Genomic DNA, 23455 nt, shown 5'->3' on the forward strand with positions numbered 1-23455 from the left:
CGCATGCGCGCCCGGTGGGCCCCGCTCCTGCGCGTTCAGCGCCTGCGCGGGGCCCGGCGCGAGCGGCGGCGGCGGCCATGGAGGGCGGCCCTAGCGGGCGGATCCGTGAGGGCGACTGCGCCGTGCTCAAGCGGGACGAGGTCTTCAAGGCGGTGTTGGTGTTGCGCCGCAGGTGAGCGCCGCGCTGGCGGCTCCCGGCGTCGCCCCGCGCCTCGGCCCTTCCGTCCTCCCCGCCCCTGGTGCGGCTGTGCGGGCCCCGCTGCGGGGAGCGGCGTCCCGGTGCCGGTGCCGCCGCGCCAGGCAGGAATTGCGGCCTGGCGAGGCTCGCGTGACAGGCGGCGGAAGGGTTTTAATGTTGTTTCAGTTCCTATGGCAAAAAAAACCCTTAAACCCGGAAGATCTCCTGGCCGCATTTCCGATAAGACTTTGTAAGAGATTTAAGAGGGTTTCGCGTTGCCGGTACCAGCCTGGTGCCGTTCTGGGCTCGCCGTGGCACGGATCGCTGTGCTGTGCTAATTGGGATCGGTGATTGCCCCGAGCTTTGGAGAGGGTGCCAGGAAAGGCACCTGCAGCCCAGCGGGGAATGCTCAAATCGCTGAGCACAGCCTAGGCTCTTCCCCAGGCAGCAGGCAGTTTTGTAGAAATGTGTAGAAGTCAATGTTGGGTAACGTGGCCAGGTATCCGATTCAGTGGGATGGAGATTTAAAGGTGCTATGCTTGAATGAGACTGGTTTGAAAATGGTGTAGTTCAGAATTAGTGATGAGTAATTTCCATAATTAGGGCTCATATTGACAAGTTTTCATTGAATGTGAGCATGGCATAGATCTGAAACCTGTTTCATTTGCCAACATTGGTATTTCCAGGGATAGCAAGGCAGCCTTTGTTGGTCAGCCTGAAAGTTAAAGGCTTTGTGGATCCTGATTTTAGTGAAGAAAGAAAAATACACTCTGGCCTGGGTGCAATTGAAATGAAAGGGATGGCAAAATTTTTTTTTTTTTAAATGAAACATTTCCAGGATTACAAGAAACACTTTTCTGTCTGTTTTCTTCCTAGTCTTTTGCCAAATGTTATTTCAGAGGAGTTTTCCAAAATCCAGGACCATGCTCATCTTTTTGCTACTACTCTGCATGACCCAGCTCGGATTTAATATATTTCTGACTTTCTCTGTCAAAAAATGATGCTGACAAGTGCCATAACCTTGTTTTATCTGTCATTTTGAACTGAAAAAAGAAGTTCCTCCTATATGGTCTACTTAAGTTCTTTGTTCTTTTCCTGACCAGTTTCAGTTTAACATGGGTTTTTTGGTAATTTTCACTCTTTATGCTTGTCCTGCTTTTCTTTGGGAATATGGCTGAAAATGTCACATATAAAGCTGTAGTTTAGGCTCAGCTGTAGTGGGTTTCAGACATACTAAGAGTAAAGCTTTAAGTATCATTCACTTCTCTGTATTTCAGAAAGATAATTTTTGAGAAGCAGTGGTTCTACCTGGATAATGCCATCGGACATATTTATGGGACTACGTTTGAAGTGACCAGTGGTGGAAACCTCCAGCCAAAACAAGAGGTGGAAGAAACTACCACAGGTATCCCAGAGGACTGTCTGCTGGAAAAAGGATTTCAAATTAATTTGTTTCTTTGATGACACTAAAGAAGTTGGGAAAGCTTTCTATTAATCATTTGTTAACTTCATGCTACTTATAATCTTTCTGTCATGAAAGTGCATGGTTTTGTCTCGATCAGTGGTTTCACTAGTCCTGTAACAAATAACCTTTCTAATGTGGGAGAAAGTTTGAACCTTAGTCTGGTGATTTTATTTACATGAAGTTTTACCTCACATATTACATTTCCTTGCTTAGGCTGTACTTTGCAAGGCCATGACAAATGTCTTTAACCACGAGAAAACTGCTTTCTGTGACACTAAAATCATGTGTTTCTCCCACTTATATGAGCTAGATTTTACAAATCTATATCCTTTTCCTTTAGAAACAAAGGAAGCAGGGACAGATAATCGTAACATAGTTGACGATGGGAAGTCTCAAAAACTGACTCATGATGACATAAAGGCTTTGAAGGACAAGGGTATTAAAGGACAGGTAAAAATAAGGTTTTGGTGTCATTTTTGTGCTACCTTGATGGTTATATTTTAGTTTCTGAAAAAGGATATTCTTTTTATCTGTGCATAGATTTCAGTGCTTTCTCTTTGTTTTTCTGGTCAAGTCATGTTTTTTCATTTTACAAAAATGCTAAGGCTGTTTTCAAATAAAACTTTATGTAAGGTTGGCAACTTTGTCAGAGGAGGGTAAAGAACAAATTTTTATGGCATCAGAAATCATAACAAAAAGAAGGACAGCTGACATAATCACCATTTAGTTTTGCTTGTGTATAAGGTTTTAAATACTATTTCTATATTACAGAAGTATTAAAATTGTGCAATAATTCACCTATCAAAGGAGTAGGAAAAGATTATGGCCAAACAATGAAGTCTTAACAAATAACACTGTGTAACAAATGTACCACCTGTGTGCCTGTAGGCAGTGCCTGCCAGATGCTGGTGATGCTGCTGTTTTATCTGTACCTGGAAAACTAAGAGTATACCCAAGAGATCAGTTCTGTTGTGTTAGAAGAGGGGTTGGTGTTTAAGCCTGCACCTTTTATAAAGTAGGGGATCTTTAAGCCATCCTAAATTGCTACTAAAGCATTGCAGCCAGTCCTGTTCTGCAGGTGCTGTCAGGCAAAATCCTCTCTTGTCTTTGGCTCACCCTTTCTAATAAAAACAGGAAATTGCTCATGCTTACATCAAGTTCATCTGCCTTTTCCATCTTGCTCTTTGGAGCAATTTTTCTGCTTTTGCCTGCTGGGTCCAGGGAGTTTGGAATCGTTTTTCTGTTTCCATACTTGTGCTGCTGGTTGTTATCTCTTGGAGAAGAACGTGCTAATCAGGCTGACAGCTTTGATGGGTTTTGTTTTCACTGTCCATGGCAGAAGATCCCTCTGACTTTCCTGTGTCATTCCTGTGTCATGCCTCAGCATGCCTGTGCCCTGCATCTCCTGTGCTGTGCTTGTATTAACTCTGCTTTCTGGACGGTAACAGAATATTCATTTTGAGCTACATTAGCAGCAATCGATATTATTCCTCCCTAAATGTCTGTTTAAAACTGAATTCCTGTTTGTGAATGGTGTGTCTTGGTGATGCAGGATACTTCTCTGTTTCCTCAGGATACTTTCTCTGTTCCTTACTGGAACATAAAAATGCTACAAAACAACCCAAGCATTGAATTTTTTTTTCACTAGAATAAAGCAAAAAAGAAAGAGATTCTGTTTCAAATCATGAGTAACACATGTTAAACGTTTGAAGGAATAATGGCCTGAAAAGCAGCAATAGGAAGTGAGGAGTACTTGTACCACTCTGTTTTTTGAGCAGGTTTTTAAAGCACAAGGAGAGCAGCAGTGTCCAGATTGAAAATATTCCTTTTTTCATTTGTCCTCTCCATGTTTAATAGAACCCATAATTTTAGCAGTTGGACTACTTGGATCACAGAACCCAAAATAGCAGCATTTTTGTTCTTGTGTTGCTGACATGGAGACAAACCCTGAGCAAGGAGAGTCCTGTTGGATTGGTTTGGTTTTGCTGGAGTCCTAATGCTCCCTCCCGCTGGAATCTGAAAGCATGAGAAAAAGTTGGGTTGGCAAAGGGTGGAGATTAGAACAAGGAGACCAAGAAACCAAAACTGGAATTCTGGGAAGACCTGGGAGTCAGAGAAGGAAAAAAATCAGGAGGAGTATTGTAGGAAGTAATAAATGCTGAGGAGTTGGACATTGTGCAGGGAGTTGGTACAGCACTGTGGCAAAATTTATGAGGTTGAAAAAATTATTGGAGTGAGATGTCTGGTTAGATTAAGCAGAGCAGAGGGAAGGAACTACATGAAACAGGGGAAAAAAGATATACCCACAGAGATGTTGGAATCAGAGAGACCCAAAGAGGGAGTTGGATTAAATGAAATGTTACTGAATATTCTGGCATAAACATTTTTAGTTCTATGATTTTTATGCAGAACTATGTGATTAAATTCCTGCACATGGTCAGTGTAATTCCTCACTAGTCCTGTTGGTTCACAGAGATTGATTTTGCCATTAGTGTCAGGAGTTCATGGTGTACCTGCCTCTACTGAGAGAAAATGTTTTCAGTGTTTGTTTAAAGAAATACTGTCTATGAAATGAATGAGAAATAAATGCTATCTGTAACAAAAATGAATTGTCTCTTCCAAGGAAATAGTTCAACAGTTAATAGAGAACAGTACAACATTCAGAGACAAAACAGAATTTGCTCAAGATAAATACATAAAGAAGAAGAAAAAAAAGTAAGTGAATTTTAAAATGTGAAAAATACATGGAAATTCCCTAAATTGTTGAGATTAAAATAAGACCATTACTGTGTTTTTTTACAGATATGAGGCAGTTATTACAATTGTGAAACCATCCACTCGCATCCTTTCAACCATGTATTACGCCAGGGAACCTGGAAAAATTAAGTGAGTTTTCATTTTGTTTCTTTTTTCAAATGATAACAGAAAGATACTTTAATACTTCTAAAATACCTAAACTATAGCAAAGGATACAATACTCACCTTTCTTCTCTTTTCTTTCCTGTGAACCTGAACATTGTGATTTAATCAAAGAACGTGATACGGGAAATGAATCAGTATTGCAGCAAACAGGAGAACTCTTAGATGCAGCACCAGAATTTACCATTTCCCTATCAGCACCACCTTGCTAATTACCCACACAGACAGAAGTTCTTTGATTTTCAAAGGTACTCTTACCTACTTTGGCTGGTGGCCAAATATCTTTCAGCACAGGCAAGAATTGTTGTCTTTAACACATCAGGAATTCAAAATCCTCCATCAGAAGTCTCTAGGGTTTAAAAACCTGTGGGTAACATTGGGATTGGGATCAGACAGGGCCATCACTACAGAGATCCAGCCCTGTTTGATGTTTACAGATGTTAAAGTTGGACTGATACATTTTTTAAAGTAGAAACAGTACATCTAAGATACTGAGATTTAAAATCTTCAAATACATATTATTTAAGGCTTCTCAAACCTTTTTCCTTCTCATTCTACCATCTCTATCACTGGGCTGCTTTTTACTGTTAAAGGTTAGTTGTAATTTGTGTAGCTGTCACTGAGCCTCTTCAGTGCATGTGTTGGGTTCAGGTAGTGCTGGCTCCTGCAAAACAGGTGAAAACCAGGGATTCATTATTGCATCAGGAAGTGCATCCATACCATTTGATCCTTACAAAGCTGACGTGCCAGAGAAAAAACAAACGAAAGGTTAAAAAAATCCTTTCTCTGATTGACACAGCACAAGATGCCCACTTTGATATGTACACCCTGCTGCATCTCCTGCTTTTGCTTTTCCTGGCTGATTTCTTGTTGGCTCCAGTTCTAGTTCTTCATTATCAAATGTTTAATTATAAGTTTCTGTGTGGTAACCCTGAAGGTCACTGATACTTTTTCTGAATCTGCCTGTAATCCAACTTTTTTTGGCAGGCTCCTGGGCTAGTATGCAGTATCCTTAAGGAAACTGATGTTTGTTAAACCCCTCTTGTGTTCCAGCCACCTGAGATACGACACCCTGGCTCAGATGCTGACTTTGGGAAACGTCCATGCTGGCAACAAGATGATTGTGATGGAAACATGTGCAGGCCTGGTGCTGGGGGCCGTGATGGAGAGAATGGGGGGTGAGCTACACCTCAGTCATGCACACACCAAGGGGCATGGAAATACTCACCTGTGGGACACTGCAAAATGCTTCCTCAGCTTCTGAAATCTGCTCTTACCACCTCCAGGATTCAAGGAAAAACTTGTTTTTCCACTGGGGAAAGTTTTTGCATCAGTTGGATTTATTTTTCAGTACTTAAAAAAACATAAAATTTTGAGAATTAAATTTCATATAATTGTTTATAGAATGAATTTTGATTAAATTGACAGTCTTGTATGTTGATCTGTTTTAGTTCCTCTATTAGCATAATGACATTGAGTTCAGAAAAAGTTGTAAGGAGCTTGTATGGAGATTCTTTCCAGACACCAGGAAAGTGAATGGCAGAAAGCAGGAATAGTGCCACTGGAATTCTGACAGCACTGGAAATGTCGCTGTTCCTCTTGTTCACTGCACCAGATTTAGTGTGTATTTTGAAAGCATGTGACATTTCCTTGAGCATATTCTAGGAGAAGTTTTACTCCTGATCTGTTTCTCAAACTCAGTTCATCAGTTTCATTATTCTAAGACACCAGGTAGAGGTGACAATTATATTCCAGAAGCCTGGAAAGGCAGGAAGTGATGTGATGTGCACACAGCTGTGCTGTCTCTTGTCTGGGAAGCACACAGGCAGTGCTACTACAGATTGGCTTTGTTTCAGCAATTTTTGGCCATAGGGCTACTTCTCAAAGTAAAAAAGACAATTTCAGTTAACTATTGAAAAGTTATTTTTGTGTTTAACAAGTCACACCTCTTCCCTTAGGGCCTGGATACTGAAGAAAGTCTTGGCCTAATAAAGTTTTTTAAATTAACTTTTGGGTTTTATCCAAGCAACTCCATAAATAAGTAATGGAAACTGTATAAATTCTGTTTTTAAATTATTTATTATATTAGGTTTTTCTAGCAATTCATCACTGCTTATATGTTCTGAGCCAATCCTAATACACAGATATTCCATGAGTTACCTTGTCCTTTTGCTTTTCACTAACTGCTGTCTTTCCAATAAAGGTTTTCTAGCCTGAGGCATATTTCCATAGCTTGTTAAATTTGATTTGGTTAAGAGTAGGCAGTTTAATTCCTTTTTCTTAAATTGACCTTTCATTTAAGCATTTTAGAGAAAATTTTAAAATTTTAGGAATTCTGGCTTTCTAATGTGTTTTGATTCTTTCCCTCTCACAGGCTATGGATCCATCATTCAGATGTACCCAGGAGGGGGACCTGTTAGAGCTGCCACCAGTTGTTTTGGATTTCCCAAGCCTTTTTTTGATAATCTTCATGAATTTCCTCTCAGCGAAGTGCAGAGTCTCCTGTCTGGGACATTCACTACAGACACTCTGCCTGCAGACCCTGAGGAGAATGCATTGCTGGAAGAGGAGAGCAATGGATTGAGTGAGGAGAAACAGAGTTCCCTGCAGGAAACAGAGGAGGAACCTGCTACTGAAGCACCTATGGAGATCAGTCCAACAGAAGAGCAAGACACAATGGACATTAACACTGAAGATGTAGAATTTAAAGGGAGCAAAGAAAAAGAAAATAAAGAAAATGTAAGAATATTTATTGTGGCTGTTCAAGTTTCACAACGTCTGTGGACATAAAATTCTGCTTTGTGAATCAACCCTGCTGAAATGCAGCTTAGTCAGCTGTTGAAGTGCAACTCTGGAAGTTGTCTTTTGTCTTAGATTAAGAGTCAAAAAATGAAAATGCAGTCCAGGTGATAATGATTCAATAAATAATTACCAGTTAAATTGCCAGCTGTTTGTTTTGTTGTTCACAGGTTCGGGAAAAGCAAATAAAACAGTGGGAGAGAAGGAAGAAGCTGCAAGAAGCTGCTGCTTTGCTGAGAGAGAAGAATGCTGATGGGTAAGTCTGCATAGAACTGTCATAGTTTGGGAATGGTATTCCCAGTTTAGTGCTCCCACTGAAACACCCCAGACCATGGGGGCCATGGATGGAGCAGAGAACTGGAGGCACAAAAGGCACTGGTTGAGATTTTTTTTCTTTCACTTAAATGAGCTTGAAATGATCTAAAAGTCAACTAAATACAAGCAAATACTAAAAATGGCAAGAAAATCTATTCAAATAAAAACAGAGTCCAAGGTAGAATCTAATTCAAAATGACTACCAAAAAAATCACAGGTTTCTAATTAGCAAAGTAGAACCTGAGGTTTTAAGTTCATTAAAGTGGAGCTAAATTTGTTGTTCTGGGATTTTGCTTTTTTTTTTTTTTTTTTTTGCTAGCTTGCTGCTTTACCTAGGATCAGTTATTCCTGAGGAGCAATTTATCACAAACATCTAATATCATTAAAACAAATAGAATCAATATATTCCTAGAAACTGAACTCCAAAATAATGTAAGAGCATTTGGTGGGTGTGACTTTTTCACTGTGTTCTTAGCAAATGCTGAAGTGATTCAAGTTAACCAGGTAACATTAATTTAGTTAATTTAATAATATTGATATTATTTTTTTTTCTCCAAAGAATATTGGTTAACTGGAAATGAAGCTGTTCTGCTTGGATAAGTTCTACTGCACATTTACTGGTTATTTTCAAATGCTTGTGTATAATTTTTGGATTTTATTACTGTGGAATGTTTCAACTCATGCTCATTCATATACCTCATGTAGCATGTTTAAGTGGTAGAATTTACAAACCTGCAGAACCAGGTCATTCTGTGTTCTCTGCAGCAGTAAAGGGGTCAAGGAGGTTTGTGAAAAGCTCTGCACGTTTGTCTGGCAGTGCCTGTGGCTGTGACCACTGAATAGTGGCAGTGTTTGGGTGGGGTTTCACTGCTGTTTGCTGCACCATCACTGCAATTCTGTAATTAATGTCTGTCCTTGATTTGGCAAGGGCAAAATTAATACTTGACTTCACTTGCCATTTCCTTCTGTGTAAAATAGTGCATTCAGTTGGTGACTGAGTTCAAGGAGGCCTGTTTAGTATTTGTCTCCTGTTTGTTTTCAATCACTTTTATCCTCCATATCCTCTGTAATGCATGCAAGCTGTAACAAATAACATTTCTGAAGGGGTGAGTGATCCCTGGCTTTAGGAAGGCTTCAGCAGGATGGGGACAAAAGGATTTATGGTGCCTGAGAGCACTGTCCCAGAGGGTTCAGGCTGATCTCCTTTCTTCAGTCATCTGCCTTTTATAGCCACTGCTCCTTGAGATCAGGAACCACAGAAGACTTGGCATGGAGTAAGGAAATGCTTCAGATTAACACTTCTCTACCTGAGTAGAAACAGACTGGGAAAATCAGGGTTTGGGTCTTTTTGCAGGACAGAAACCGGGAAAGGATAAGGGGAAAAGGTGGTTAACACTGGAGGTGGGGAGAAAGACTGGGACTTAGTGGCAGAGTAAAGAAACGCTGTTCATTAAGTGAAGGTGGGTACCAACTTTTGGAGAAATCTTTAGGTCCTGAATTTAACAGTATTTATTACTGAATGTAGAAGATACCATTTCAGTTAAATTTCTACCTTCTGTGCTGTTGTGTGGCAAAACATTGTTTGTGCTGGATCTGTTGGCTCAATTCCTTTTATGAGAGTTGAGTTTTATGTTAGACCACTGGGGAGAAAAAGGAAGATATTCATTGGGTATTTGGTATTCTTTTAGAGAAGACTTTAGAGATAGACTGTTCAATTTTCCTGACACTGTGGAAGCAGAAATTTGTTCACAGACATGCCATGTGTTTGGAATTAGACCATCTCCGTTCCTCTCCCTCTTCCTGCTCCCCCCTCACCCACTGCATCAGTTTTGTGGCCAGGCTCCTTGCTGGCAGCAATCTGTGCTACCATATGAAAGAGCAGCATTTGATTTTCCCCAGTCTCTCAGCCCTCACTTCCCTTCCTGGAGTCTGGCAGAGCCCCTGGCAGTGCCAGTGCAGCATTCCAAGCCTTCCAAGGCATGGGATGAGCCTGTTTGGTTCATTATGGAGCACAATTCTTTTGAGGTTTACATTTGAAATAAAAGGTTTGTAAGGCCATGGCTGGCAAACAACCAAAGTGGGAACAATTGAAAAAGAATTATCTCACCTCCTTATCTCTGTTGTATTTACAAATCTGAACATCAATTTTTACCTCCCTTTTGCCAGGCAAATTTAATTCTGCTCCAGTGCTGCACATTGCCCTGGAGAATAAATGTTAATTGATGGGGCATCTCAGTAGTTTCTGTACACTGTGAAGAAGGAGTTTAATTAGCTCATCCTTTCTGCACTTAATAACTAATTAACTAATTATCAACCATTTCTTGGAGTGTAGTTCAGCAGTGATTTTTTTGGATTAAAACTGGAGATAGTGGTAGAGAATCTCAACCATCTGTAGATCCAAGTTATTGTGTGATGTTGAAATGAGGATGGAGGATAAACTATGAAGCCATTAGGTAGTCGAGCTCATATTTCTTTTTAGAAGATTTTTAGCCGTACCTATTAAGGATTTGTTCTGTCTTTGAATATTCCTTTTATATAAAACTATTAAATGAAAACTACTCAGTCTAAAGAGTCACGACTGAGGTTACATTCTAAGCAACATTTTGCAGTCACAAAACTTAAATTGTATTTGGAAAATGGTCTTGGGGCAAAACAAGCAACATGAGATTTCTTAAGACTGTAAGAATTATTGTGGAGCCCAACAGCTGAAGTGAGTGCTCCTGCAATGCATTTAATATTCTGCACTTTGGGGAACAATGCTTCAGCCTCTTAATTACACCAGCAGGAAGTAATGTTTTGTTTTTACATTTGGGGAGTTGTCAGAGCAATGAAAACATGCTGATGAGACACTTCTAAGCTGTAATTGATTGCTGGGCTAAGTAGGAGGAAACGTCACTAGAGGAGTAGGTTTCAGAAGCAGAAAACTAATATGCATGAAACTTTTTTTGCAGCTTAATTGTAGCCAGCAAGTTTCATCCCACCCCCTTGTTACTTTCTTTGTTGGAATTTGTTGCTCCTTCGAGGCCTTTTGTTGTCTACTGCCAATATAAAGAGGTAAATCAGGACGTTACTTCAGCTGTTACAGTTCAAGCTGGTGCCATTCTGCTGGGTAACCCCTCTTTGGTTTTTCTCAGCCATTATTAGAATGTTACACCAAGCTGAGAGAAAGAGGTGGAGTCATCAACCTGAAACTGTCTGAAACCTGGCTACGGAACTACCAGGTAAGAACGGCAGTACAGGGCTGCCAAAGCCATGGGAATTCTGGGGAGCAAAACATTCCCTGAAAACAGGGGGGAGGTTGGGCTGACTGAAACAATCTGTAAGCTCAGGCATTTGCTCTACTCCAGAATCCTGGGTATTCTGAAGAGTTTTTATGCTTCACTGTAGCAATTTCCAATGGAAAGACTTTACTTTCTTGCATTATATTAAACATTTGCTGAAATATTTGTAGGAAAGTTAGGGGGTTAATGAATAATTCCTAGATGTCCACACAAGGTGGCCTGACCAGGGGTCCTGTGTCCAACTGCAGTGAGAGCAGCCTTGCAATGTCCTGGACACCAGTAAAACCTCCGAGACCTGCAGTGACAGTCGGGGCAAGGAGGAGGCACAGCTGAAGGGACAGTCCTTACAAAATGGTGTGAAAGGGAGGGCTCAGAGCTGTGTCTGACCCTAAGGGTGGCTGCTGAAAGGTGACACAAAGGGAATCACAGAATCCCTTCAGGCTGCTTTGTGCAGCAGCTGTGGTTTCTTGCAGAGTAACTCACTTCTGAACATATCATGGCACTTCCATGGGTCTCAAACCTTGGCTTCTTAATTTTGCTGGCAATGTCATGAAGAAGTAACCAGCCTGTATTGTGGATTTCTACAACTGGATTCTCCTCTGCAGATACTTTTAAGATAAACACACTTCCCAAATGGCTGTTTGTTGTTGTTGTGGCTGAGAAAAAAATGCATATCCTATCCTGTAGACTGAAATTACACAGCATGATGTGCACACAGAGAGTGGATTTTTACAGGTGCTGATTGCGGGGTGTGTTTTGTTGCTGTTTGTTTGTTTTAAAGGTTTTACCAGACCGCAGCCATCCCAAGCTGACCATGAGTGGAGGTGGAGGGTACCTCCTGTCTGGCATCACTGTTGTCTTGGAGAAGGGCAAATCTGATTCCAGTGACTCAGAAGCACTAAAGATGGAGGAGCCATCATGTAAAAGATGCAAACTTCAAGACCTTCCTTGTTAACATCTGGAGGACTGACTTGTGGTTTAGATCTCAGGAGTTTAGTGAAATAAGAAGTCCTTTCTGTGCTGTTGGCAGCACAGGGCTGTGCCTGTCATGCATCTATCAGAGAAAGCAGCAGAACTGCAGGGGAGGGAGGACTGTCCTGCTCCCTAGCAGTTCACATCAGCTGAATGTCAAGGAAAACCCTTGGGAGCAAACATCCCACTGAACTCACAGGAACTCCAAGAAGAAGAGAAGATCAAGAGAAGACAAAGCCTCAGTGCAGGCATGTTGTTTGTTGCCAAATCTGAATAGGAGGAATTTTCTTAAAAGGTTGAGTCAGAATCAATACAACCAACTTAGCTTTCCCTTCTCCCAGAAAGGCATCAGAGGATTCTCCTCAGGATTCCATGTGGTGATCTGCTCCCACCTGGGACACAGAATTTAGGAAAGTAGAATGAACAGCAAAAATCATACACTTTTTTTTCCAAAGGAACAATTAAAAAGAGAAATCTAATAGTAGAGATGAGCCCATGCTTACAGCATGACTCCACATTTTACTGAAGTAAATACAGAGGAGAAAGTGCATGTTGTTAAATTAAAATACTAAATATTTAAACAATGTCACTATTAGTATTGTCTGTCATTTTCCAAGACATATTCTGAGAGCTGCTGTATGTTTTTAAGATATTACTATTTTGAAAACTGCTGTATTGTATATTTATTTATTCTACTGTTGGATCTTTCAGATGTTGGGCTTTTTTAATTAATTTTTTTTTAACTTTGCATTTGCCATTTCAATTAAACTACAGGGTGTTTTCCCTAAAGAAATTTATCTTCTTTTCTTACTTTTCCTCGAGGAAATAAAAAGTACCAGCATAGGCTTGAAGGAGGATAGTCTGCTGGCTGCACTCTAATCACAGTCCCAGGGCTTGGCTTCCATTCTGGAACTCCCTCATCAGTGTCTGGACTCACTGGACAGAACCTGGAGCTTGGGGATCAAGTGGTGAGACTTGATTAAGCTGTAAAATTCAGTATTTTGAGAAGAGCAATGCTCTTTCAGGGCAGCATTAGCTCAAAATGGGTTGTATTTCATGGAAAGAAGCAGTTAAAGGTTTCTCTTGGGAGAACAGGTACACCACATCTTCAGGTTTTATCTACTTCTGCTTTTTGTAAACTTCCCAGGGTTGTTTTTCTACTTTTTGGGAAGTTTCTCTTTCCTTCTCCCTATGTGAACAACCCATAAAAGGGGAGGATGTAGAGTTCATCATCTCTTCATTCCAGCCACATCAACAAGGAGAAGGTTTGGTCCAAGAGCAATGGTTTTTATTATTGCAAACTCAGACAAATATATTCCTGAAGAACACTAACACAATTATCTCCAAAAGCATATTAAAAATACCTGCCCAAATGAAAGGTTATGTTACTAAAATTCATGCCATTCAGGTCTCAGGAGCATAACAGCAAATTAAAGACACCTTGAGCTGTGTAAATCACTACACGAGAGTGGACAGTGAATAGAATTTCCTGGGTTTAGGGCAAACACTCCAGGGGCAGTGAATTTACCAGAGAACACAGGTACTGAAGAGACACCTTCAGCCTCTCCTGAGGCTGTTTATTTTCTCTGCTATGTTCTGCAGCTCCAGATCCATGGTGGCTAAGTTTTCCAGCTGCTTCTCCTGTGAAAACAGAGTGGGTTTTACACATCATTAACACTGGCAAATGCTTTGTTCCATGGAAAGGAGAGGAAAAGCTATTTCTAAGGCAGGTTCTGTCCTGCCACTTCCCAGTCCCTGAGCAGAGCAGGTGTTAACAGCAGTGTAGCTCATTCTTGGGAGATTGGTGGAATTCCCGGCTTTGGACTGAACTGAGGCTTGGGAAAGCATCAAAATATTAATTCTGAGAGCTGGCCCTAATCACAGCCTCATCTTTGTAGATTTAAAGCACCCTTATCCAGTGGTGGCCACTCCTGTCACAGCTGCAGGTGCTGTCCTGGGGCTGAGGTGAGGGTCCCTGGAAGTGCAGCAAGGGCACAGAGAGCAGGAGAAGCTTTATGCAGCCCATTCTTTACCACGATGACTCGTTAACACCAATTAACATCTGTGTAAATCAGTGTCCAGCCTCCACTGCTGCCAGCACAGCTTTGTGCAATGCACACACAGTGACACACACAGGAGGATCTGGCTGATGGGAGCTAACTGATGGGTCTAGGCTCAGTTTTCCTGGATACTGGAGCAGAAGAGGATGAACTACATGTGAACTGCACATATGAATTTGATTTAGGGGCAATGCAGCTTCTGTTCTGCAATTCCAGCTGGGAAGTCCATGGGTAGCTGATTTCCCTCTGAACACCCAGCTCACTTTTCAGCTCTGTATTTTACACAACCTGGCAGCCCAAGTGGTGCTTGTCAGTTCCCCCTCTGCTCCTGCTGCAATGGCACCTTTGTTTTGTCAGCCTGTAGAGCCTCGAGGGAGAGGCAGGGCCAAAGAGGAACAAAACCTTTCCCTTCCTGCCTTGCAGCAGACAGGAGCTGTGTCTTTATCCCACAAACTGCCCTGGGATAGCTCAGCAAACCCAGAGTTCCACTGTTCAAAGAAAGCAGATTTTTATATCACTGAGGATCTACTCTCAGAATGCGACTTAATCTTGTTTGTGTTTTTCTATGCACTTTCCCAGCTGCCTTGGAAATGGATTTGGAAGCGTGCGTCCCCCAGCTTTTCAGAGAAACTGCTGTGCACTTACCTCCTCTTCCGTCAGGGGCCTCTGGCTTAGGCTCCTTCTGTCATTCCCAGCTACATGACGTTTCTTCAGGTCTTCTCCAGAGCTGTACAGCTCTGGGAGTTCAGCTGACTTCTTCCTGTAGTTCAGAAGTTGTGCAAGTTGATCCATCTTGTTGTACTGCCTTTCCACATCGTACCTGTTCGTTTTGCCAGCGTTCCTCTTCTCGGTGCGCCTGTGGTTCAGAGCACTCTGGATTTGCTTTTCTGACCACCACTCATAGTCATTGTATTCAGGGAAAAGGCTCTTCTCGCTCAGGGCAGGCCTGCCTTCTGCCCTGCCCTCCAGAAGCTGCTCCCCTGCACCGTCCTTTTTGTCCAAGTGCCGGCTTTTCCACCACAACAGTGGGTAGAAAGGCCTGTAGGATGCAGCAGTTCTCTTCTCTTTCTCTGCAGGGAGATGGCTTCTGTACTCTTCTCTCTCTGCAAATCTTTCTTCCTCTTCGTTTTCCACCTGGTCACTGCTGTGATGCTTCTTTTCCACCTCCTCCTCCTCCAGGCTGTCCTCAGTGCTGTAGTGCCTCCTGGCCTGTCCCTGGTGCCCTCGAGCATGGACCTTCTGCGACCCTTCCTCCTCCCTGCTCTGTAAGTGGGCTCTCCCTCCCACATGCCGCTGCTTCTCCTTGCTGAGGTACCTGTCCAGCTCTTCCTCATTTTCATCAAGGTACATTCTCCCCTCAGAAGGGTGGGATCCATCGTGGTGTCTCCTCTCCTCACGCCACTTCTTGTTGCTCTCCTCGCTGTGGTGACGCTTCTTGTTTTCTTCTTCCCTGCTCTCCTGGCTCTGCTGCCAGCTGTCCCTGTGCTCCTCACTGTCCTGCCCTGCAGGCCTCTCCTCCTGCAGCCTCCCAGGAGAGGCACCCTTCTCCTCAGACTCTTCCTCATGCTTCTGCCGGTGCTTCCACTGCTCCCAGAGATTGGCCTCCCCTAGGTGTGAGCCCCCAGCTGGTTCCCCCCTCTCACCACCATGGCCTCTCTTCTCTTCATAGGAGTCACCTGCTCTGTGCTTCCCATGATAACCTTTGGGTTTGTAGGGTTCCTTTCCCTCCTCTCTTTCTTCGCTCTCCTCAGATTCCTCACGCTCCTGCTGGTGGGAGAAGCCACGTTCCTGAGACTCATGGTGGTATTTCTCACTCCTTTCTTCCTCTCCCTCTTCACCTTCCCGACTTTGTTTGTAAGGGCCCTGCATTCCCTCCTCCAGGTGCCAGCGACCCCTGGGGCTCTGATCATTCCCACCACGGAACTCATCCATGCTCATGCCCTCAGAGTGGGACTTCTTGGTGAGAACAGCAGCCTCTACTTCTTCACAACACTTGCTGTCTTTGCTTTCCTCTTCACTGTGGTAATTCCTCTCCTCCTCTCTCCCAGTTTCCTGGTAGTGCTTTTTTTCCTCTGTGTGAATTGTCTCATCCTGAGCAGGTGTGTTGTGTGCAGCCTCCTCTTCCTTGCTTTTGCCTTCCTCACGAGCAAGTTTCTCCTCATCACCTCCTTCCATGTACTTTTTAGATTCCTCTTCTGCCTGCCTTTGTTCTTCCTCCATGCTCCCAGCAGGATGTTTTTCGGTCTCTGCTGGGTCTTTGGGATGTCTCACTTCAGGCTGCTTGTTTTCACTTCTCTCTCTGTCATTTTTATCACCTACAATAACAAAAGCAGCATCATGGAGTAATCCAACCCTCCATTTAAGTGTTATTTCAAAGAGATGACTGGCTTCTCAAAGTGTTATTTCAACGAGATTACTGGCTTCCCAAAGTACCAAAGAAATTTGGAAAGAATCAATTTCTTAAGTCTGCTTTTAAGATCATTAGTTTGCTCCTCTTTTGTATGCATGCCTGGAAAAGGATTAACTAATTAACTCCACTTAATTAGACATTTTAAAAGTTTCCCTGGAATTTCCAGAATTATTTTCCTTCTTTGGCTTTTTTTTTGTGATCACATTTTAGTATTGAATCAAGCTAGCTCTCATTCCCATTAACAATCAATGGGATCTGAAGCTGTGGTCAGTTCACTGAATGTCAGACCTGAACCATCACAGATACTTATTCATAATAAAAAGACAACCATCTGTCCCAAGTTACCCAAAAACACCGGGGATCTTTTAGCAAATTTAATTTTTTTTAAAAAAAATGACTGAAAAAATATCTAAGAAATCTGATGCTTTGCAATAGTTATACTTCATCTTCTCAGGCTACCTAAAGACTTTGTCAAATCCTCTCAGATTCTCCAGGTGGTTCAAGGGGAGAACCACAAGTGCCAGCTAAGAATCCCTGACACTCCCAGGTCAAGGTGTTTGTTCCCTGAGCGAGACAGACTGAACAGAAGGAAACCAGAATTCTGGCACTGAAATTTGGAGGCACCATTTTCACACAGGCTCCAATAAAGCAACAGCTCATGAACTCCAACCCCAGAGAGAAACCACGTACCAAACTCCTTTCCTAAGTTCAGATAATGTTGTACTTACTCTTCTTCAGGATTTCTTTGCATTCAGGATTAATGGGGGGTGCATTTAGCTTAGACAGAGCGTTGGACAGAACCTCCACTATGCACCGGGTTACCTGGAAGACACAAAACAGGAGAGAAAATCCTTATGGCAAAAATGGAAACTTTACTTCTGATCCAGCTGGCAGAAAAAAACCTGTTTGAGATTAGAGTTCAGCTACTACTGAGTTTTGAGTAATCCTGTGCATTTGGGCTTTGCCCTTCACTCCTGTACCAGTGGGAAGGAACAGACAGGCCTTTAATCTCCCCTTTTGTTTGCAGAGGAAAGGGGCTTCTTTTGTACCTTTTTAAATATTAAATACCTTACTCAGTACAAAGCAGAGTCAAACAACATACGGCAACACACCCTATAAAATAAACAGACACAACACACATTCAAAGGATGAGGATTATCCTGTAGGATCTGTCCACATGAGGATACTGCAAAGGCAATTTGGACTGCCAATACCAAAACACCTCTGTGTCCTCTGTAAGGGATGCACTCCACACATTTTCACAAGTGTATGCTCTAAGTCCTGCCTGGGTTTTAGCACTGAACATTCAATTGGATTGTCTGGAAGCAGAGAAAATGGATTGATTTAGGAAAGTTACACAACGTGCTCTAATTCTATGCACTACCAAAATATCTCCTCTGTATGAAATGATTTTCAAGTGCTGAAGTTGTTGGTGAGAACAAGTTCTCCTGTTTGTTGGGGGTAAAAGGACCTCAGGCTGACAATCTGTGAGGATGACTGGGAGGAGACAATGAAACATTTATAGAGCCATTTGTCTTTTAACTACTTTTGGTTATTACCAGGTGTTTGCTGATCTAAATGATCACAGCAACAACCAGTGTCAGCTTAAAGGGTCTGATTTATTTAATCACACAGGGCAAGATCTCTTTCCAAAGCAGGAGAGGAAGGACTACACCAGAAAGTCTCTCACACAGCTGGAAACTGTAGGTATTTCATCTTTCCCCAAAGCTGTCAGTTCAATAACATGTACTGTGTAATTTTTCAGATCACTTTTCAAGCAGCTGTACAATGCAGGGCTCCACAAGTACCACACTGACACAGGAGCCAGCTCCCATTTCCATCAAACACACTGAGGTGCAGGCAGGCATCTCCTGGCAGCTAAAGGTACTCCGAGTTCCACACCAGCCATGAACTTTTACAGATTTACCCTTAGGAAAAAAAAATGAAGCACTGCCCTGAGAGTTTAACGAAATTGAGAACACACCACTGATATTTTCTGAGTTTGGTTTGACAAGAAGCTACTCACCATTTCTTCAGTACGGTCTTTTTCCATTGGAACTGTGCTGGCACCTGGAAGAAAAACCAATTATTAGAGATTCATTAATACAAGCATCACTGACAGAAGCCCTCAGTCAAATTGGTCTGACGAGACAGCTTGAGTCTTGGGCTGGCAGTCAACTAAACCAGGCATATTCCACATTAAACCTTTCCTTATTTAGATGGAAAGGCCACGTAAAATTGAGGCAAAACACGAGAGTAGAGGCATGGTAACACTTGTAGCACTAAAATAATATACACCAAGAATAATCCACCCACAAAGAATGAACGCCAAAGAAAGCCACACTAAATTCCAAAATGGAACTTCACTTCAAATCAGGTCCTTATGTAGCTACATCTGTTTGATGGTAAATAAAAAATAAATCAAATCCAACAAGCAAGGCCTGTTTGCACACCCCAAGAATCTTTTAGCTCCTTGAAGAAGCTCAAGTTGCACCCCCTGCCAACAGCAGACCATTCTTTTAGATTTTAAAGCAGCTCCTGTCCCAGTCCTGCTGGAGAAATGCTGTCTTAACTTGGAGGCGGCTCCTGGAAGGAAGGAGAGAGCCAGAAGGGACAGGAAAATTTCCATTCACTGAGTAGTCCATTATCATTCCAAGAAATAAGCAAAACCCCCTCAAATCTCAGTGGAAAACTACTCTGGAAGGAAGCAGTACAAGCCATCCCTCTCTATCTCTACCCTGAGGACATGGGATAACTCACACCTCCTTATAGCAGTTCTACTGTACCTGGGCCAAGGAATTTGCTTTTGGAAAGAAGCTATTGCCAATAAAACCTCCATGCTGCCTTATTTTGTCATCACTGCTGCAATGTCTCCAGCTGGTTAATGAGCTTAGCTGCTGTGTGTTTTTAATAAACTGTGTCAATTCCCATCCACCTGGAGATTTCCAGGAGTGAGGTTAAACACCTCTGCCAGCCCCACATGAGTGTGTGGAAGCAGGGCCTGTTGAATCCTGGCTTTGCAGGCCTCCCACAAAGTGAAGAGTCACAGCACACAGACAGCTTGGGGTGCAGCTCTGAAGTCCTGACATGAGTCAGGAGAATCCTAAATACAACCATGACCTCTCTCTGGTTGGGTCAGTGAGAGCCCTCCTAAAATAGACGAGCATCATGTAGATAAAGGAGGTCGGTTTTACCTCTCAACATCAGGACAATGAACACTGCCCCAAAGAAGACAGGAGCATGTAGCCTTACACTATTTAAAGCAACACAACCTTTATTCTCTGTGCTGGCAGAGGAAGCAGACATCCTCTGGAGCACTGACTCAGAATATAATAGCTGAGCATCACACAATAATAACTCCTGATATTTCTGTGCTCTCCCCCAAACACACACGTAGGGACGCGCTTCTCCAGCCCCCATCCCTTCCCTGCTTATCAGTGCCATCAGAGAAGGGAACCCACACAAGGAGAGCACAGAAGGGATTCCCCTAAAATAGCACTGCCTTCCTCCCCCAGCATTCCCCCAGAGTGCCAGGTGGTATGTGAGGGGAGATGGTGCTGCACAGAGCCAACTCTCTCCCCCATCTCTGGCACTCAGTGCTGACTGAGGCAGGCTCCAAGTTCCTTTACTAACCCAGCATAAAAATAGTTACCACACTGCTGCAGCCCACCCTGCTGCATGCATGGAGGAGCAGGATGTACATAGAGACATGTAGGATGTACATGGAGACATAGAAGATGTACACGGGAGACAAAGCCCCTTCCACTAAAAAAAAGTGTTAGTCTTAAAAAGACATTCTCTCAATCCCACAGGTGCTGAGGAGCTTCTCCTAGACCCACCTCACATGACAGCACAGGTATGAGCCCCTCCACTGCCTCTTTTTGAGGAGGCTCCTCTGTTCCTCCAGCACCTGAGAAAACCTGACAGGCACCAGGGCAAACATCTGATTTTGTCCTTTTAGCCACAGCACATCTCCTGTGAGTGACACCTGGGTGATGTGATAAAGCACAGAGCAGACAAACTCCTGGACATCTTTTCCTGCTTCCTGAGTGCTCTCAGTGGCATAGGAAGACAAAGTCAGGTTGTACCCACTGCCTTTGCTGTGTCATTCAAGAGCTCATGGGAGTTTGGTCAATAGTGAAAGCCATCATGAACAAAGAGGGAGCATCATAACAACGTCAGGAGAACCAAATGGTATTGGACATATGTTGTATTAACCTGCCTGGATAAACAGAATGAGCCTCCAATCCATGCCAGAGCCTGAAATAACACACTGAGGCAGCTGCTCTACCAGGTCTGAGCCAAGAAGGCAGTGGGGAGCCAGCAATGCCCCACTTTACCCAGGTGTTGGCAGAGCCAGCCCACGCCAGCTGGCAAGAGCTCCCTTGGGGCCACCTGCCACTTGAAGGTGCTGGCCAACACGGCTGCCTCCCTCTCAAAGTGTGCTCAGGAGGGGTGAGGTCACCACCCTGACAGGGACAGCAGGGTCAGGCAGCAGGGCACCCACCCTTGAGCTTGCAGGAACACAGCAGATGGGACCACTGCGAGAGAGCAAAGCCAGAGCACGCGCCAGCATGGAAACCTTGCACCTGAACACACAGCAAGAAACAAACCACAGCCACACTAACTAAAGCTAAGCCCTGGCTCTGCTTTACCCTCCTGAACCAAGTCTGCCCAGACAGTTACAATCACGTTATTTTATTTTGGCTAAGTGCTGAGAGTTGATGAATATCACGAAAAATGGTAAATGCAGGACAAATTCACACGGTTTTTCCTTGCATCTCCAAAATTAAAACAGATCTTCGGGTGGGTCCCTGATGAAATCCCCGCATGGCTTTGTTTCATCAGTGCAGATGACTCAGTGCAGTGTCATTCCTCATCAAAATGTCACAGTGTCTTCCTAGGCAGGTTCACTGAAATTTAGGCATATTGATTTGCAGCAGTACTAGAAAGTTCCTGAAGTTAATGTCTAACCAATTCAACATTTGAAAGCACGACAGGAATTTGATGTCATAAACAGGAAAAAATATTTGGTAACAAACCCCCATAGAAACTATGGTAAAAGTGTGGTGAGTGTCTCTGTGTTGGGGTCTCTCCTCCCTGTATTCCACCCTCCCTCTCTGATTTCAATGAGGGCACATGAAGACAGTAACTTCCTCGCAGCCTCTGCACAAGTCCCAGAAGTGTGGAGACTTCTGACAGACCTAAAGCCAAAATACTCAAACCCAGAACGATACCGACTATTTCAATCAATGATGCAAGTATGCATAAAACACTCTAGAGCCAAGCCACCACCTCATTCTATTGTGTTTAAGGTTCATTGCACAGCGGGGTTTTAGTATTTAATACCACGTGCAAAAAAAACAAAATAAAAAAAAAGGAAAAATCCTGTTAGTTAAACCTGCAGAGCTACCACTTTGCCATCACCTCCCAGCATCCAGCACCGGCTGGCAAAAACCCAGCGGCACCCTCGTAACGAAACGGCACCGAGAAGTCTTTGTGCAAAGACGGGATAAAAATAAAGGCGGAGCAGCCGGGGAGCCCTCGCCCAGCGCCATCCCCGCTCCCCGGCCCCACCGCCCGCTCCCGAGGGGACACCCGGGCTGCGGGTCCCGCACCCACCGCCGCTCCCCGGAGCGCATCCCTGCATCCCTCCATCCATCCCTCCATCCATCCCGCCGCGGCTGCTCCCTGCCCGTTCCCCGCCTTTCCCAGCGCTCTCACGGCAGGATGTGCCCTCGCCCCGCTCACCTGCCAGGACAGTGGCCGCCAGGAGGGCGAGCAGCGCCCGCGGCCCCATGCTCGGCTCGGTTCGGCTGGGCTGGGCGGCTCCGGCGCGGTTTAAAAGGGGAGCGGGGGCGGAGGAGACGGGCGGGGGGCCCCGCCGGGAGCTGCGTCACTGCGAGCCCCCGGGGGCGGTGCCGGTACGGCCGCCCCCGGACCCCCCTCCCCTCCAGAGCGGGGCAACTTTCTCACAGCCTGGGCAAGGCCAGCTCGTTTGCCTTTCCTCGGCAGCGACCGCAGCCGCCCTTCCCGCCCCCACTGACATTTCCAGGACCCCTGTGCATCCCCCCGCCCCGCCGTGCCTCGGCAGAGGGGGAAAGCGGCGCTTCCCTGCCTCCTTCTCCAGCTCAGAGGATGCGGTGCCATCCTCAGGTCTTTGCCACCGCCAGAGGATGCCGAGCCTCTGCCTGCGGGAGGAGGTGCGGTAACCTATCCCTCCTGAACAGCTTCCACAAGGTATCACCGCCGCGCTTCCACATCCCTTCCGACCAAAGCTCTTCAGGTGCTGCTGCAGCCTCTTCTTCCTCCAAGGTTTTTGTCCTTTCCCCTCCCCTCATCGCTCCCTCCTCTCACAGCCTCCCCCCACGCCCTGTCCAGTACAGCCAGACCCAGAGAATGACTGGGAAGTAACCCCAGTACTTATGTCACCTGGGCAGGGAATGACACGGAGGATTCCCCAAGAGTTCTACCGGGGAAATCACTGCTCTCGGCATCCCTCTCCACAGCAAACCTCTTATTTACTGTGATCATGCTCTGGGGAGACAGAGGAAACGTACAGAGATGAAGTTTTACATAGCTTCCTTTAACAGTCCCCGCTGTCCCAATCGGTCCTTAGTGGAAGAAAAAGCTTAAACGACAAGTGGAAACAAGATCTCCAAAAAGGAAGTCTGAATGTTCCACCCGGTTCTCTTCAAAGCCAGGCAAAGACCAGAACTCCTTTTGGTTTTCATTAACCCTCAGAGGACCATCTCCAATTTTAGGTGTATTTTCAGTTTTCTTTTTTGTTTTTCTTCAGAGCCAAGCAGATGGCCCTCTAATTGCCAGTGCTCCTTGAGGACAATGGATCTATACGTCAAGCTGGCAGTTGCCTGCTATCACTCTGTGTGCCACTCTATTGTCCATTAACAATGGCAGGCTGCTACAACCACACAGCCTTTACAGACAGAAAACAGGACACAAGCACAGCGCTCCAATCAAACTCACCGGCAGCTTCATCGGTGCCTAAGGGAAGCAGGAATCCCAGCTCCATTTGAAGCCTGTTTCAGGAGACAG

At 44.2% G+C, this 23455-nt stretch overlaps 2 protein-coding genes across 4 annotated transcripts; one reads left to right on the forward strand and one right to left on the reverse strand.

Moving 5' to 3' along the window:
• Positions 1-53: 53 nt before the first annotated feature.
• On the forward strand, positions 54-13484 carry TRMT6 (tRNA methyltransferase 6 non-catalytic subunit). Of its 2 annotated transcripts, XM_033056088.2 has the most exons (11): positions 54-172; positions 1456-1583; positions 1984-2093; positions 4267-4358; positions 4446-4529; positions 5616-5740; positions 6937-7301; positions 7532-7617; positions 10628-10730; positions 10811-10897; positions 11739-13484. In XM_033056088.2, exons 1-11 carry the CDS (start codon positions 78-80, stop codon positions 11910-11912), a joined length of 1449 nt encoding a protein of 482 aa, XP_032911979.1. In that variant the 5' UTR covers positions 54-77; the 3' UTR covers positions 11913-13484. The 2 variants fall into 2 exon arrangements, with proteins under 2 accessions (XP_032911979.1, XP_032911981.1); XM_033056090.2 differs by lacking the exons at positions 54-172; positions 1984-2093 and having other exon boundaries at positions 1497-1583.
• Positions 13196-23447, reverse strand: CHGB (chromogranin B). Of its 2 annotated transcripts, none has more exons than XM_033056087.1 (5): positions 23387-23447; positions 18426-18469; positions 17128-17221; positions 14635-16304; positions 13196-13570 (listed from the first exon to the last, which is right to left on the reverse strand). In XM_033056087.1, exons 1-5 carry the CDS (start codon positions 23430-23432, stop codon positions 13487-13489), a joined length of 1938 nt encoding a protein of 645 aa, XP_032911978.1. In that variant the 5' UTR covers positions 23433-23447; the 3' UTR covers positions 13196-13486. The 2 variants fall into 2 exon arrangements, with proteins under 2 accessions (XP_032911978.1, XP_032911977.1); XM_033056086.1 differs by lacking the exon at positions 23387-23447 and adding an exon at positions 22151-22254.
• Positions 23448-23455: the final 8 nt, after the last annotated feature.

The sequence above is a fragment of the Catharus ustulatus genome, chromosome 3 (assembly GCF_009819885.2).
Source record: "Catharus ustulatus isolate bCatUst1 chromosome 3, bCatUst1.pri.v2, whole genome shotgun sequence".
NCBI lineage: Eukaryota > Metazoa > Chordata > Aves > Passeriformes > Turdidae > Catharus > Catharus ustulatus.